The sequence below is a fragment of the Suricata suricatta genome, chromosome 17 (assembly GCF_006229205.1).
Source record: "Suricata suricatta isolate VVHF042 chromosome 17, meerkat_22Aug2017_6uvM2_HiC, whole genome shotgun sequence".
Lineage (NCBI taxonomy): Eukaryota > Metazoa > Chordata > Mammalia > Carnivora > Herpestidae > Suricata > Suricata suricatta.
The window spans coordinates 16,960,252-16,975,848 of NC_043716.1; the positions used below are offsets into that span (position 1 = coordinate 16,960,252).

Consider the following 15,597-nt stretch of genomic DNA (forward strand, 5'->3'; position numbering starts at 1 on the left):
TCAGATGCCCACTTCTCAGTTTCTGATTTCCGCTCACTGCCCGGGCCCTCTGACTGTGGAGGTGGGGAGAGTAGGTTTTGAGTTTTACTGGGCTGGAAGTGTTGAGGGGAAGGGCACACCCAGTCACCCTCCCCAGCTCAAGCTCTTGCTGGTTCATGTCCAAAACTGGAGGGCTGCAGGTCTTTCAGGGACCACCACATCCGAGGCATTAGGCTGTGTCTGAAGGATGGAGTAAGGCGAGACTCGTGCAATTCCTGAAGGCAGCTTTTGTGCATGACCCAAAACTGGGATAAGGGGGATGAGAGTCGCTCACTTCTGTGTGCTGAACCCTGCTGGAGCTTGAGACATTCTGCTGGGGTTGGGGTGGGGGTGGCGCTGCAGGAGGAGCACCTGGGCTCCTGCCCAGCAAGGAGAAGCCCCAAGGCTCAGGACTGCCAGATGGTATCTAGGAGGTTGCTAAGGGCTATTGCGCATTCCTGTTTGGGGTAGATGAGGGCACAGATAGGGCCAATTTGAGGGTCTGGGCAAAGAAAGACCTGGTGAGGTTTTGTGCTAAACTTTGACCACTTGGCTGATGTGTGTGTGTGGGGGGGGTACATCGAGCACTTGGGGCTGTCTGAAGGGATGACAAGTTGAAAGAACTTGCTAGCTGTTTTCTGTGTGAACTGGGCAGGCTATTCTCTGTGTAAAGTGCACAATCAATGCTCTACCCGTAGGCCCAGTGTGATCCGACCTTATATTAACAAAAATAGCTAACACTTACATAGCACTTTCTAGGTGCGTCTGCCAGGCCCTATTCTAATCACTTCACATTTACTACAACACTATATGAAGTAGATACTACTATTACTATCCCTATTTTAATAGGAGGAAAGAGGCACAGAGAGGTTAGTTAATTAACTTCTCAAGGTGGGGTGATAAAGTCAGAATTTAAACCCAAGTGATCAGGAGTGATGAGTCTGTGCTCATGAGTTTTCAAGAATTTTAAGTGAAGTATTCAGACTTTTACAACTTGGAAATGAACTCGAATTAAAAAAAAAAAAAAAAGACTGAACAAGCCAAATATGCTAAAAAGGTACTACTAGCTGCTGTCTCCCTGTGTGAAGCTTGAGGAGAGAGTGTCCAGAAGAGGAGGTCTCTAATACGGAGAGATCAAGTTACCCTGATAGCTGATATTTGGGTGCATTCTGTGCCAGGTTCTTTACATGAATGACCTCATTTTATTTTTTTTAAGTAACCTCTACACCCAACGTGGGGCTCGAACTCAGGACCCCAAGATCAAGACTCACCTGCCCTACCCACTGGGCCCGCGAAGCCCCCCTGAATGACCTCATTTTAGTAAATATGTTCATTTAACAGATGAAAAAACTGAGACTTAGGGCTGCCCGTGGTCGCCCAACTAGTATTTAACGCCTGCAGAATTTGCCCTCTTGATCCCTGGGGCTAGGAGTGTGTTCCACAAAGAAATGGGGTACTAAAGAACAACCTTCCTGCAATACAGAAACCACACGGCTAGTCCACTGGCCCTTGACGCCTGGGTAAATTCCTTTGAAACTCGCCGCCAGGCTCCTTGCGGACCCCGCCCGCCCTCTACTTTTTTCTCTCGCCTGCGCGCCTGAAGTACGGCTTGCGTTTGGCTGCGACCTCTGCCGTGATCCCGCCCCCTCCTCGCGGGTTTCCGATTGGGGGAGGCTTTGAGCAGCTCCGCCCCTCGGCGGCTAAAGCAAGTGGATGCAAGCATGGCGGCTCCCGGGGCTGCAGCTACAGACCTAGGTGCGGTGGCATTCGGGTGGGACCTGCGATGCGTGTATTGCGAGCGAGGAGTGCGGGCTTGGGGCTTGTGGTGTGCCAGCGGTCCCGCGGACTTGGGGTCGGGGGTCGTTTCAGACAAGATCCCTTCAGACGGGCGCGGGCCCCTGGCACAGGGATCCCAATGGAGGCGGGCGGAGAGCCTCAGTGAGGATTGCTGGGGCTCGTCCGCGTCAGGTGTGGGGCGGGCACCCAAGCCCACTTCCAGCACCTCAAGTCAGTACCTCCGTGCCCCCAGAGGTGGTCCGAGGCAAGCGGGCCGCTCTCTTCTTCGCTGCGGTGGCCATCGTGCTGGGGTTGCCGCTCTGGTGGAAGACTACGGAGACCTACCGGGCCCCGTTGCCTTACTCCGAGATCAGTGGGCTGAATGCCCTGCAGGTGAGACCTCCTTGGGAGAAGGCCTGGGGACAGCCCACTGGCATGGTGGAGACTCAGCCGATGGCCTTGATGCTCCTTCCTCTAGCTGCGGCTCATGGTGCCCGTCACTGTCGTGTTTACCCGAGAGTCAGTGCCGTTGGACGACCAGGAGAAGCTGCCCTTCACCGTTGTGCATGAGAGAGAGATCCCTCTGAAATGTGAGTTCCTGGGAGTCAAGGCTGCCTTTCTAGTCTGAGGTCAATCTAGAGATAGGAGGAGCCTGGGTGTCCCTTAAAGGTAGTTGAAAATTTCTTTAAGCCCTCTCTGAATGAACAGTGTGGTTGGTTAGAAGAAAAGCAACCTAAATACAGTGGTCACCGTTAGGGTGGCAATTTCATTCATAAAACAGCTATGCTACCTGATGAGAAGCAATCGATGCTCATTAGAAGATAGGAGAGGCGGTGGGATGTAGTAGAAAGGAGGCAGGGTTTGGAATCAGGTTGGAGTTGTATACAGCCCTTATTCAGTTTGACATGGAACACTTTGTTGAGTGTTAGGCACTTTGCGGTACCAGGAATTTTGGGCTAAATAAGGAATTGATAATGGTTTCGACAAATTCCTACTCAAGTAGGGGAGAAAGACACTTAGATAAAGAAAACACAACGGGATTATGTAAGAAACATTGTATTTAAGAAAGGCCTTTAACTGCCTGGCAGGAAAGAAAGGCAGAGAAGGTTTCGAGGATGTCATTTTTAAGTCAGATTTTTAAAGGATGGGGAGGAAATCAGGGTAAATGGGGAAGGGAGAAAGGGAACCACTTGAGCCATATACAGTGATGGGTAATGTTAGTTGTTCATTTTATGCTGTAAACTAGGTGTAGCACTTTGCATGTATTGCCTCCATGAATCCTCTTTCACATTATGATCTCCATTCTATAAATGAAAAAAAAAACAACAACCAGAGTTAGAGATTTTAAGTTGTGACCACCCAGCTAGCTAGTAAGAGGTGGCACTGTATTTAAGTCCAGGCCTGATTGATTCCAGAGTTCTGGCTTTTAACCAGCAACCTCTCTGGCTGCCCGTGTAGAAGCAGGGAGGGGGGAAACGGCATGCTGGGGGATCTGTGTGCAGTTTTACTCTTCTGGAGTGTGAAATGAGAGATTGTGAGCGATGGGATGTGTAGACTGAGTCCAGACGGTGAAGTGCCTGTGTGCCAATTACTTTATAGCCTTTGAACCTAGATCCCACGAGTTTCTTAAAAATCCTGTTTCATAGGGTTCAACCTAATGTAAACACACATACTTTTTGTTTCTCAAAACTAGAATTGGATTACACCTAACATGTTAGTTTATTGTTGTTGTTAATTGGCAAATTGTTGTCATGGATTTACTCGTATTTAGTGACACGGTATTCAATAATATGGACATATTATGGAGGTAGGGGAGTGGAGTGGCCAAGAATATGGAATTTGGTGTAAGAGAGCTGGATTAAAGCTTTGGTTCTGCCCCTTATTTGTGCAAATTTGGGTGAGTTTATTAACCTCTCTAAATCTTGGTTTTCTTGTCTGTTCATAGGAAGTAGGTTGGTTCGTTTATTCAACCAATATATTTTTTAATTAAAAATGTTTTAATGTTTATTTATTTTTGAGAGAGAGAGAGAGAGAGACAGAGCATGAGTGGGGAGTGGGGGAGCAGCAGAGAGAGAGAGAGGGAGACACAGAACTCCAAACAGGCTCCAGGCTCTAAGCTGTCAGCACAGAGCCCAACTTGGGGCTTGAGCTCAACGGAGTATGAGATCGTGGCCTGAACCGAAGTCAGAGGCTTAACTGTCTGAACCACTCAGGTGCCCCTCAACCAATATTTTTTACTGAGTGCCTATATCAGATACTGTTGTAGCTGTTGGAGATACAGCAAACAAAATAGACAAATACATTGAAAAAAATAGACTAAAAAACGAAGAGGAGAACCGATAGGAAGATAAACAAATGTATGTTATGTGCTGGGGGGCACCTGACTGGCTCAGTCAGTGGAGTCTTCAACTCTTGAGCTCGGGGTTGTGGGTTCAAGCCCCACATTAGGTATAGAGATTACTTAAAAAAATAAAATCTTCAATAAATGTATGTATGTACGTCTGTATGGTAGATGGTGACAGGAGAAAAATAGTTCAGGACAGGGTTTTAGGGAGGTTTTCTTGGGAGAGAAGGAGGTCATTGCTATTTTAGAGACGGTGGCTAGGGACAGCAGCATTTGAAAACAGGACTTTCAAGTAAAGACCCAAAGAGGTAAAGGAGTAAATTTGGGGGGAATTGATATCCTTAGAATATTTAGTCTTTCCATCTAGGAGCCTTTTCTCATTTCATTAAAATCTTCTTTTAAGTCCTCCAGTAAAGTCCTGGGTGTTTTTCTTAGAGTTTTGTACATTTCTTCCTGGGTCTTTGTATGTTCTTTATTATGATGAGGATTTTAAAAATACTTGCTTCTCAAATTGGATGTTGCTGGTATTTCTCAGAAAGTTATTGATTTTTGTGTATATCTAGTCATAAAACCAAATTGTTACCAGTTCTAATAGTTTTTTCAGTTGGTTTTCTTTGATTTTCTTGGAAAATAATGATACTATTTCAAAAAGTGGCCATTTTGTCCTTTCTTTCAAATATTCATGTTTCATGCCCCTTTCTTCACTTATTACATTGGTCAGGAACTTCAGAAAGAACAGTGCTGAATAATAAAGGAAGTAGCAGACATCCTCATTTTTTTAAACACTACTTTAGTGTTTGTCATTAAGCGTTCATTTTTATCAAGAATGTTCATTGGGGCGCCTGAGCGACTCATTTGGCTAAGCGTCAGACTCTTAACACGATCTCAGGGGCACCTGGGTGTGTTTGTCGGTTAAGTGTCCGCCTTCACCTCAGGTTATGATCTTGTGGTTTGTGAGTTCAAGCCCCACGTCGGGCTCTGTGCTGACAGCTCAGAGCCTGGACCCCGCTTCGAATTCTGTGTCTTCCCCTCTCTCTGCCCCTCCCATGCTCATGCTCTGTCTCTCAGTAATAAATAAATATTTTTTTTAAATGTTAAACAAGAAAAACATGATCTCACGGTTTGTGAGATCAGGCCCTGCATTGAGCCCCACATCAGGCTCTGTGCTGACCTCACAAAGCCTGCTTGAGATGGTCTGTCTGTCTCTGCCCTGCCCCTGCGTGTGTGCATGCACGCACGGTTGCGCGTTCACGCTCTACCTAAAAAAAATTTGAATTGATTGCCTTATTTTGAGGCACTTATTGAAGTGATCATGTGGTCTTGATCCTTTCACCTCTTAATAGAATAAATATTGTAATAGATTTCCCTGTGGGAGAGTACTTCAGGTTGAAGGTAGTGTGTACACAGGCAGAAGCAAAAGCTGGTTAGGTGGAAGAGGTGGAGTGTCATATATTTGATATCATCCATGTAGAAATCATTAGAATTGGTTGTAGCCTCTTGGGCTTCCTCTGCAAATGATATTCTTGATGTCCTGAGACACTGGACAGTGTTAGGGCCTGGAAGGTGGGCAGAGGTCTGTATTTAGTCTTCTTATCTTTAAAAAAAAGTTTTTTTTAATGTTTATTTCTTCTTGAGAGAGACAGAGAGTGAGTGGGGGAGGGGCAGAGAGCCTGGGAGACACAGAGTGCAAAGTGGGCTCCAGGCCCTGAGCCGTCAGTAGAGAGCCCCATGTGGGACTCGAACTCATGAACCCCGGGATCACGACCTGAGCTGAAGTCAGATGCTTAACCACCTGAGCCACCCAGGCACCCCTTAGTCTTCTCATCTTCTTCCTTTTTCTCTCAGACAAAATGAAAATCAAGTGCCGTTTCCAGAAGGCCTATCGGAGGGCCCTGGACCACGAGGAAGAGGCCTTGTCGCTCGGCAGTATGCAAGGTACCAGAAGGAGTGATCACACTAGTTTAACATGAAGCCCTCATTTTTCTTCTGATCGCTAAGTGCATAGTTTCCATACCTTGTCCTAACTTCAGAATCTCTCTTTGAAAGCTGGGATTGAGATATCATGTGTTTCAGCTGGGCCACTGGGGGCGAAGCCTGACCACAGTGTCACCCGGGTGTGAATGGGAGGTGGAGCCGGGCTTAGGCACTCTGTGGGGGCCAGAGGGATAGGGCATGGTGGTTTTGCCCCTGGTGCACCTTCTGCTCTTGTCCCCAGAGGCAGAAGCCATGCTAGCTGAGCCGCAGGAGCAATCAGAGGGCTCCCTGACTGTGTACGTGATCCCTGAACACTCCTCACTTCTGCCCCAGGTAGGGTGAGGAGGGAGGCTACGGCCTTGCCCTATCCTGTCTCCTTGTCCTCTCCTAGGTCACCTCCTTTCCGTAGTAGTGCTGCCCGTTTCTTGCATTTGCTACAGAAAACTCTGTTCCAAATATTTTTTTAAAAGAATGCAAACAGGGATTTTTTTCATTGACTCTAGGTCTTTCTGATTCTAAGAGTTCTATATGGTTAAAGCTCCAATGACCATTTAAAGTGGAAAAAAATCAGGATTAAAAAAAAGAAGCTGTTTTGAATGGATTATGGTGGTAAATGGGCAATGCATTGACCTTTTCACTTAAAAAAAATTTTTTTAAAATGTTTATTTCTTTTTGAAGAAAAGAGAGATAGAACATGAGCAGGGGAGGGGCAGAGAGAGAGGGAGACACAGAATCCGAAACGGGGTCCAGACTCTGAGCTATCTGCAGAGCCTGACACGGGGCTCGAACTCACAAACCATGAGATCATAACCTGAGCCAAAGTCAGTCGCTTAACTGACTGAGTCACCCAGGCGCCCCAGACCTTTTCACTTTTTGAGCAAGAGGCTCAGTGAGAGCTATGCCATGTACTGTTTTCTTTTAAAATTTATGATGAAATCTTTTAATTTATTAATTTATTTATTTTAGACCACACAAGTAGGTAAGAGAGGCAGCAGGGGAGAGGGAGGGAGAGAGGGATAGGGAGAGGGTGAGAGAGAGAGAGGAAGAGAGAGAGAGGGAGAGAGAGAGAATCTCAAGCAGGCACCATGGGGCTTGATCCCACAATCCCGGGATCATGACCTAAGCCAAAATCAAAAGTTGGATGCTCAACCGACTGAGCCTTCCAGGTGTCCCTGAAATATTTAAGTCTTATAAAAAGATGAAGGAAAATTTTAATGAATCCACTCCTAGCTCACAAACTACAGTCTAGTAATAAATAACATGGTTATCCCTTACTCCCTTTCGGTCCAGGGTGACCATATTTTGTGTGTCATTTTCTTACTTTTCTTTCAAGTTTTATCACATATATCTCTATAAACAATATAATTTTACAAACATTTGAGCTTTATAATAATACAGCACATGTTCTTCTGTAACTTTTGTTTCATTCAACATTAATGTTTGAGAGAAGCATCCGTGATGATCCAGGTATAGTTGAATCTAATGTGTTCATTTTTAATATGTTTCATTGTATAAACATATCTCAATTTGCCCATTTTGTTGCTGATGGGCATTTGGATTGTCTCCAGTGTTTGACTCTTAGAAATAATGCTGCCGTGGGGCGCCTGGGGGGCTCAGTTGGTTAAGTCTCCAACTCTTGATTACAGCTCAGGTTATGATCTCGTGGTTTGTGAGTTTGAGCCCCACATTGGACTCTGTGCTGACAGCATGGAGACTGCCTGGGATTCTCTCTCTTCCTCTCTCTGTCTGCCCCTCCCCTGCTTGCTCTCTCTCTCTCTCTCTCAAAATAAATAAAAATAAATTTCAAAAAGAAAAAAGGAAATAATGCTGCCAGGAACATTGCTGTTCTTGCCTCGTCGCCATGTGCCGTTTACTTATATCACAGTTTCTAGGTGTTTGTTTCTTCTTGTTCAGCATGCCATCTCCTGGTTTTCCAGCCTGTGAAGATTTAGATAGTGCCCGGCCCTAAGTGCGCTGGGAAGGAAAAGGTCGCAGAAATGAATGAAAACAGTCATGCATACGGATTGGCCAGAGATGCTGAGATAGTAGTTCACTCTGAATCCAAAGAGAGCGGCTTAGCCTGTTAGTGGCAAAAGCCAGATTCTCAGAGACAGGAGCCAGCGCGCTCTTCTGCTTTTCTTCCCTGAGCCATGGGCATTCTGTCCCTTGCTGGCCTCTCTCGCAGGACATGACGAGTTACATCGGGCCCGAGAGGATGGCAGTCGTGCGAGGGATAATGCACCGCGAGGCCTTTAGCATAGTCGGCCGCCGGGTAATCCAAGTGGCACAGGCCATGTCTTTGACTGAGGACGTGCTTGCTGCGGCCCTGGCTGACCACCTGCCAGAGGACAAGTGGAGCTCCGATAAGAGGCGGCCTCTCAAGTCCAGCTTGGGTAGGGTGATGGGGCTTTGTCATGAGAGGGGAGAGGGAAAGAATGATGCGGAGGCATTGGGGCAGGAGGGGAGTTTGCATGCCGACTCTTTACTCCTTTCTTCTGTGGTTTCACCTTTTAGTTAAAGCACTCATTGTTCCTCATCCCAGTTTTATCCTCTCTTGGGTTCCATGATGGCCACCAACCCCATTCTAGAGGAGAAACAAGTTCAGCTCAGCCAGGGGTATGGCTGCCCTTGAGCCACTAAGAGGCCCCTGCCGTCCCTGACTCCTGTTTGTACAGGCTATGAGATCACCTTCAGTTTACTCAACCCAGACCCCAAGTCCCATGACGTCCACTGGGATATCGAGGGGGCTGTCCGGCGCTACGTGCAGCCCTTCCTGAGTGCCCTCAGCGCTGCCGGCAACTTCTCTGTGGACTCTCAGGTGAGACAGGTAGCAAGCTGAGGAGTCCTTTTCCTTTTCAAAGCCCATCCACATTTACTGATTCCACACTGTAGTATGTTCTTCCCACTCTTCGAGCTTGCTGATTTGCCAGGAGTTTCCTGTGTGTATATATGGTTCTAGTATCTACTTTCCCTCGGTTGTGTTCAGCTCAGGGACTTTGACAGAAGTCCCTGTTTATTAAAAAAAAAATGACCTTCCTTTTTTTTTTTAATCTTTATTTATTTTTGAGAGAAAGAGAAAGACAGATCATGAGTTGGGGGGAGGGGCAGAGACAGAGAGGAAGACACAGAATCCGGAACAGGCTCCAGGCTCTGAGCTAGTAGCACAGGGCCTGATGTGGGGCTTGAACTCGGAACAGTGAGATCATGACCTGAGCCAAAGTCGGACGCTTAAGTGACTGAGCCACCCAGGCATCCCTAAAAAATGATCTTCCTTATGGCTCTCTCCAGAACTGTGTTCACCCAGTTGTTCCATCCTTAAGGAATTTATTTAAAAAAGAAAACTTCCTGAAATATGTTCGTGTAGTAACAGTAAAGATGTGAAGAATGTAGCGTTCTGTATCACACAATGTCCTTTTAGGGAAAATGTGCGAGAAATTTTTATCAGGTCTTGGTAAGTGGGAGTACTTCTGAATAACTGACTTGAGTTGAGCTTGCAGACACTGAATTTTGCTACTCTTGTTTCCCCTCCCTGTTTAGGCTTTTGGAAAGCCTAGTAAAAAATGTGGTTTTCATAGCCCGGACTTAGTGTATTAATTTACCCTTGGCTTTATTATTTTTTTTCTACACCTGTTTCTATCAGCCCTGATTTTGTCCCTTATAGTTTGTCCTGTCCTAACTGTATCTCTTTGAAGGCACTTCAAAACTTTTGGGACAGAGTGGAGTATGAATCAATCAACAAAGTAATGTTCTCCTTCTTTGCTTTGCAGATTCTTTACTATGCAGTGTTGGGGGTAAACCCCCGCTTCGACCCAGCTTCCTCCAGCTACTACTTGGCCATGCACAGCCTCCCCCATGTCATCAATCCAGTGGAGTCCCGGCTGGGTGAGCTGAGGGGGAGGGTCTATTTGCCAGGCTGTGGCGGGACCCTGAGCGCTCAGTGTGGGGTTGGAGGCTGGTGGTATACGGTTATGGTTCCCAGGCTGGGTGGGCTGAGGGCATCAAGGAAGTGCTGGGCGTTTAGGCTTTTTCACGGGACTCTGTTGACACCTCCCAACCACACGCTATCATATCCAAAAACGTGTGTTAAACGTGACTCCCACAGCTTTTTATAAATGAATGGATAGGCTGTACCTCCCTCTTTGCAAGGCAGCCAGGAAGAATAGGGTCACATGTGTAGGAAACATAACAGCAGAAGTACACAAAGGCAGAATTTGGATTGACGGTTCCGATTCAGGTTTGAAGCTGCGGTTCCAGTTTTTCATTTGGGGGGGATGGTACCCAGGAAGAATAGTGACCACAAAGTATAATACAGACAAGCCAAAGGCAGCGTGTATCAGTGGTTGTGGGATTTCAGGTACCAGGGCTAGGCCAGTGTGGACCAAGATATGGGGTGCTGCGTGTGATTCCTCCCTCGTTCCGTCTACCAGGGCTGAGTGCAGAGATGAGGGGCATTCCAGGCAAGGGAACTCGGAGCTTCAATGCAGAAGAGTAAGATGGATAGGCATTCAGGAAGCTCAGAGAAGTTGAGTGTCGTTGAACTGTGAGGGAGTGACCCAGACGAAGCTGGCAAGGCAGGTAGGCGTGACCATGTGAAGTAGCTTAGCTTGAACGTTTACCTGGTGTGACTGGCCAGTTATTGAAGGATAGTAAGAGGGAGCCGACATGAGGTCATATGTATACCTGTGTATAAAACAGGTTGTAGGGGTGCCTGGGTGGCTCAGTGGGTTAAGCGTCCGACTTCGGCTTAGGTCATGATCTCGCAGTTCATGGGTTTGAGCCTTGCGTTGGGCTCTGTGCTAACAGCCCAGCGCCTGGAGCCTGCTTCTGATTCTGTGTCTCCCTCTCTCTCTGCCCCTTCCCTGCTCACTCTGTCTCTCTCTCAAAAATAAACAAACATTAAAAAAAACAAACGGGTTATAGTTCTATGGGTGTGATGTGGCAATGCCCAAGAGAGTGGTCTGAGACAGATAAGGGGGCTAAGGACTCTGCTTCATGTATGTGGCATATCTTGGGAGAATGCTCAGAGGTTTTGAACCCAGAAACCCAGAAGTGCAGGGTACTTGGGTGACTGTCAGTTGGGGAAATGAGGCCCAGAGTGAGTGACTAGCGCGTTAGATGTTGACCTGGAACGAAGACCTAGACCCAGCGTGTTTTGGGATTCTGACTTCTCTTCTCTTTGTACTGCAGGATCCAGTGCTGCCTCCCTTTACCCTGTGCTCAACTTTCTGCTCTACGTACCTGAGCTTGCCCACTCCCCCCTGTACATTCAGGACAAGGATGGAGCTCCCGTGGCCACCAACGCCTTCCACAGTCCCCGCTGGGGTGGCATTATGGTAACGGTCACACTCCGCAGACCCCAGAGCCCCAGCTTTAGGACGGACAGATGCTCCCTGAGACTGTTCTTTCTGTTGTGCCTCTAGAGTCCTCCATGGCCCAGCCTGTGGGAGGGGCCACAGCAACGAGGTGAGGGTGCTGTGAGCTTGTGGCCCTCCTCTGCCGGCCCCACAGCTTCTTATTTCTGTCAGTGTTTTCTATAATGTGACCCTTTGGCGCAGTCTGCACTCACTGAGAACTTTTCTGTGTGTAGATCTTAGATCTTGGCCCTTTTTGTGGGAGTCTTGCAAGATTGACAACTTCTGTTAGACTGGGAGTTTCTCGTAGGTAGGAGCTCTTAAAATGGAATGAAATTTTTTGCAGGTCTTTTGAGGGGATAGTGGAGATAATTTATGAAAAGCTCCTAATAGCAGGTATTCAAAAAGTATTAGCTCTGCCATCAGGTTTGTCATTTCTAAAGAGCACAGACTATGCCTTCCTTTTCTCTCATGGCCTCCAGAGTGTCTAGGGCAGAGCCGTTCACGGCCCTGGCGTGGTGCTGAGGCAGCCTTGCTTCCCCTTGCAGGTGTACAATGTGGACCCCAAAGCCTACAATGCCTCGAAGCTGCCGGTGAGGGTTGAAGTGGACATGGTGCGGGTGATGGAGGTGTTCCTGGCTCAGCTGCGGTGAGTTCCTGGCTCACCTATCTGGGGGTGTGGCCGCTGAATCTGACCCCAGTCCCTTGAGCAGACTAGAGTGGAATCTCACCTGGCATGGATAACCTTGACTGGGCCTAGAACCCCAGGGAGACCAAGAAAGGTTTCCAAGGATCATTTTATCCTTCTCGTAGGAAGGACTAGTTGCTGACAAAAACTTTTTAGAAAAACAGACTCCTGGGACGCCTGGGTGGCTCAGTTGGTTAAGCATGGGACTCTTGATTTCAATTCAGGTCATGGTCTTGGTTTATGGGATCCAGCCCTGTGTTGGGGGCTCTGTGCTGACAACATGGAGCCTGCTTGGGATTCTCTCTCCCCCTCTTCCTACCCCTCCCCCATGTGTGTCCATCCTCTCTCTCTCTCTCTCTCTAAGTAAAAAAACAAACATAGGAAAAAGAAAAGCAGACTCTTAAATGTCAGATCATAGGGTGTAATTAGGGGTACTTAAGAAAATTGCTGTTAATTCTCATGGTAACTGATAGGCTGATAGTGGCTGCCGGGTGCCTTAGGCTGAGGATTCTAAGGGTGTGTCGGGGATCATCAGGAAAGAGGATTCAGGTTGAGTAGCAATGTCTGCCCTGGGTGCAGGATTAGAGAGGAACAGTACACAGGCTTCTCAGAAGCAGTCCTGGATCATCCCTTAATGAAAGGCTCAGTGGTCCCATTTGTCCAAAGAGAGGGTAGACAGGGTGAGGGGGTTAAACTAGGTTGATGTCATCTGAAATATTGTAGCCTATTTTCAGACAAGATCTTGGAAATCGAATCCAGAAACAGGTAAAAGCAAAAACGCAGGTTTTAAAAGAGGGCTTGTGGCTCTGTATTGCTGAGTATTGCCACTCGCCCCCTGAGCCCCTGAGGCACTTCCCTGCGATTCCTGTGGTTCTGGGTAAGATGGAAAATCTTCGTCACCATTCGAGGAATTGTAGCCATCTTCTACTCTCAGCCCCTTTGACCTTACTTTGCTCTTTCTACAGGCTGCTTTTTGGGATTGCTCAGCCCCAGTTGCCTCTGAAATGCCTGTTTTCAGGGCCTAAACCTGAAGGACTAACAACCTGGGAGCTTGACCGGCTGCTCTGGGCTCGGTCAGTGGAGAACCTGGCCACGGCCACCACCACTCTCACTTCCCTGGCCCAGCTTCTGGGCAAAATCAGCAACATTGTCATCAAGGACGATGTAGCATCTGAGGTGAGTGGGGCGTGTGATGGATTCTGTGTGTAGCTGGAGTGGCCAGCGAGGGCCAGGGTGGGGTGAAGCCAGAGAGCCAGCTGAGGGCCAGGGTGGGGGGCGCATCCCGTCCTTGAGTGCCCCAGGCTTCCTCTAGAGGGCAGTGCCGGCCCCCCAGCAGGCCTCCAGATGGGGTGTGAGGTTTGAAGTAGGCGCTAAGAAAATATACCATAGCCCTTTTATACCGGCCTCCGGATCCTGGGCGAACTCCAGGCAACCTGCCTGGTAGATGGAAGACACAGTAAGGCGCATCCTTTTTCCCACTCCAACACCTCACCGATGCCTGGGACTTAATGATAATCCCCTGCCCCCTTCCTAGGTGTACAGGGCTGTGGCTGCAGTCCAGAAGGCAGCGGAGGAGTTGGCCTCTGGGCACCTGGCCTCTGCCTTCGCCGCAAGCCAGGAGGCTGTGACGTCCTCGGAGCGTGCCTTTTTTGATCCCTCACTCCTCCACCTCCTCTATTTCCCTGATGACCAGAAGTTTGCCATCTACATCCCGCTCTTCCTGCCTATGGCTGTGCCCATCCTCCTGTCCCTGGTCAAGATCTTCCTGGAAACCCGCAAGTCCTGGAAAAAGCCTGAGAAGATAGACTGAGCAGGACAGTGGCTCAGTAGGAAAGTTTCCCTTCTGGCCACTGTGGGAGGTGTTAGATCGAGAGGCACATGAATGGGGCCTGCCAGGAAGGACTTGGCTCCAGTGACCAAAGTGTAAACACTCCAAGCAGGGGTAATCTTTTCTTCCCTTCCCATTCCTCTGGCTCAGACTCCCCCCACCCTTTTCGCCCCCTACCTCCCTCCAGAAGAGGCATCATTGGGCCTCATTATCTGGTTTGAACTTGAAGGCCCTTTCCTGTCTCCCCCTGGGGCAAGGGCAGTCTCTTGAGCTTCTGTTCTGTTTCTGGAAGTCCTCCTGCACTCACAGGGAGCTTAGGGGAAAGTATTGGGTTGGATTCTAGTCTCCTCCCCTCCATGCTTCTCTCTAACCCCTCAGGGAGAGCCCTAGCACTGTTCTTATGGAAGGGGCCGGGTTACCTCTGGGGCCATCTCCCTTCCCTCCCTCCTGGCTGTCTGTGCCTGTCGGGTATAGCCTGATACTGTGTATGTGGCCGAATTTCCTTTCGCCCTCTTCTTATGGAGGTGGCTTGGTGCAGTGGGTTGGCACGTTCCCGTTCCAGATTGGGATCAAGCATGCCTGAATTCCTTCTGCCCTTATCATCTGGGAGCATTGAATAAACCACTTAATCTCCCTGAGCCTCAGTTTTTCAGTTGTTAAAATAGCACTAATGATAGCTTGCTTACAAGGTGGTTATGAGGATTAAGTGTGATAAGCATATGAAAGTGCCTGGCATATTTTAGGCTCTCAATAAACATTGGTTGAATATGAATTGGAATGATACAAAATATGAGCATACCTTTCATCTTCCTGTGTAAGTCATGGTTTAGTGGTAACTGTCCTCCTGGGCTCACTTTCATCTGACCTTGTCCCCTTCCTCCCTTCCTGCCCTGGAGGGCCCTGTGGTGGCTAGATGCCTGGGCTGTTGTCCCTCAGCAGGTCCAGGGTTGCCCAGCAAAGCTGTTAGTATCTCCTTCTGCTTTTTTCGCAGGGGGTCTGGGAGAGAAGAGCTCGTACCAGTGTAAGCCCTCAGATACAAACTCATTCATAAATTCAGAAAAAGAATATATTAAGCATGGGCTGCAACAGCCACCGTGCTAAGTGCTAGGTATTATCAGGAACAAAAGACAGGATCTCTGCTTTCATGGAACTGATCTTTCAGGGGGAAGAGGCCGTGAACAAGTAAAACTAATCTCAGACAAGGCATTAGAAGGAAAAAACAGGTTGATCCGATAGTGACGGGGGGGGGGGGGGGGGGGGGGGGATGTGTCTTTAGTCTGGGTGTGAGGGAGGGCCTTTGAGCAGATGACGTCTGAACTGAGACCAGAAGAGGCCATCTGGGGAATGAGCATCCCAGGCAAAGACCCTGAGTCAGAACTCCCACGAGGGGTACACGGAAGGGCCCAGTGGCTGGAGCACCACGAGTAAGGAGGAAAGATAGTCGACCCTTTAAAGTACCTACCCCAAAAAATGAATGAAGCCGAAGGCGAGGCCCCACCCAGTCCCGGGAGAGTAGACCCAGGTTGGCGCGCCAGCAGCCTTTGGGCAGGGATGGGAGGGGCGAATGTCTGGCCCACCCCCGGGGGCGGGGCGGTACCTGGGCCCCCGGCCGGGGGCG

At 48.5% G+C, this 15,597-nt stretch overlaps 1 protein-coding gene across 1 annotated transcript; it reads left to right on the forward strand.

The window, feature by feature from the left end:
- The first annotated feature begins 1,716 nt into the window (after nucleotides 1-1,716).
- PIGS (phosphatidylinositol glycan anchor biosynthesis class S) lies at nucleotides 1,717-14,751 on the forward strand. The gene is made up of 12 exons (XM_029927922.1): nucleotides 1,717-1,773; nucleotides 2,048-2,187; nucleotides 2,273-2,384; nucleotides 5,984-6,073; nucleotides 6,354-6,445; nucleotides 8,298-8,505; nucleotides 8,788-8,930; nucleotides 9,880-9,994; nucleotides 11,300-11,445; nucleotides 12,012-12,112; nucleotides 13,117-13,327; nucleotides 13,686-14,751. Exons 1-12 carry the CDS (start codon nucleotides 1,740-1,742, stop codon nucleotides 13,959-13,961), a joined length of 1,668 nt encoding a protein of 555 aa, XP_029783782.1. The 5' UTR covers nucleotides 1,717-1,739; the 3' UTR covers nucleotides 13,962-14,751.
- Nucleotides 14,752-15,597: the final 846 nt, after the last annotated feature.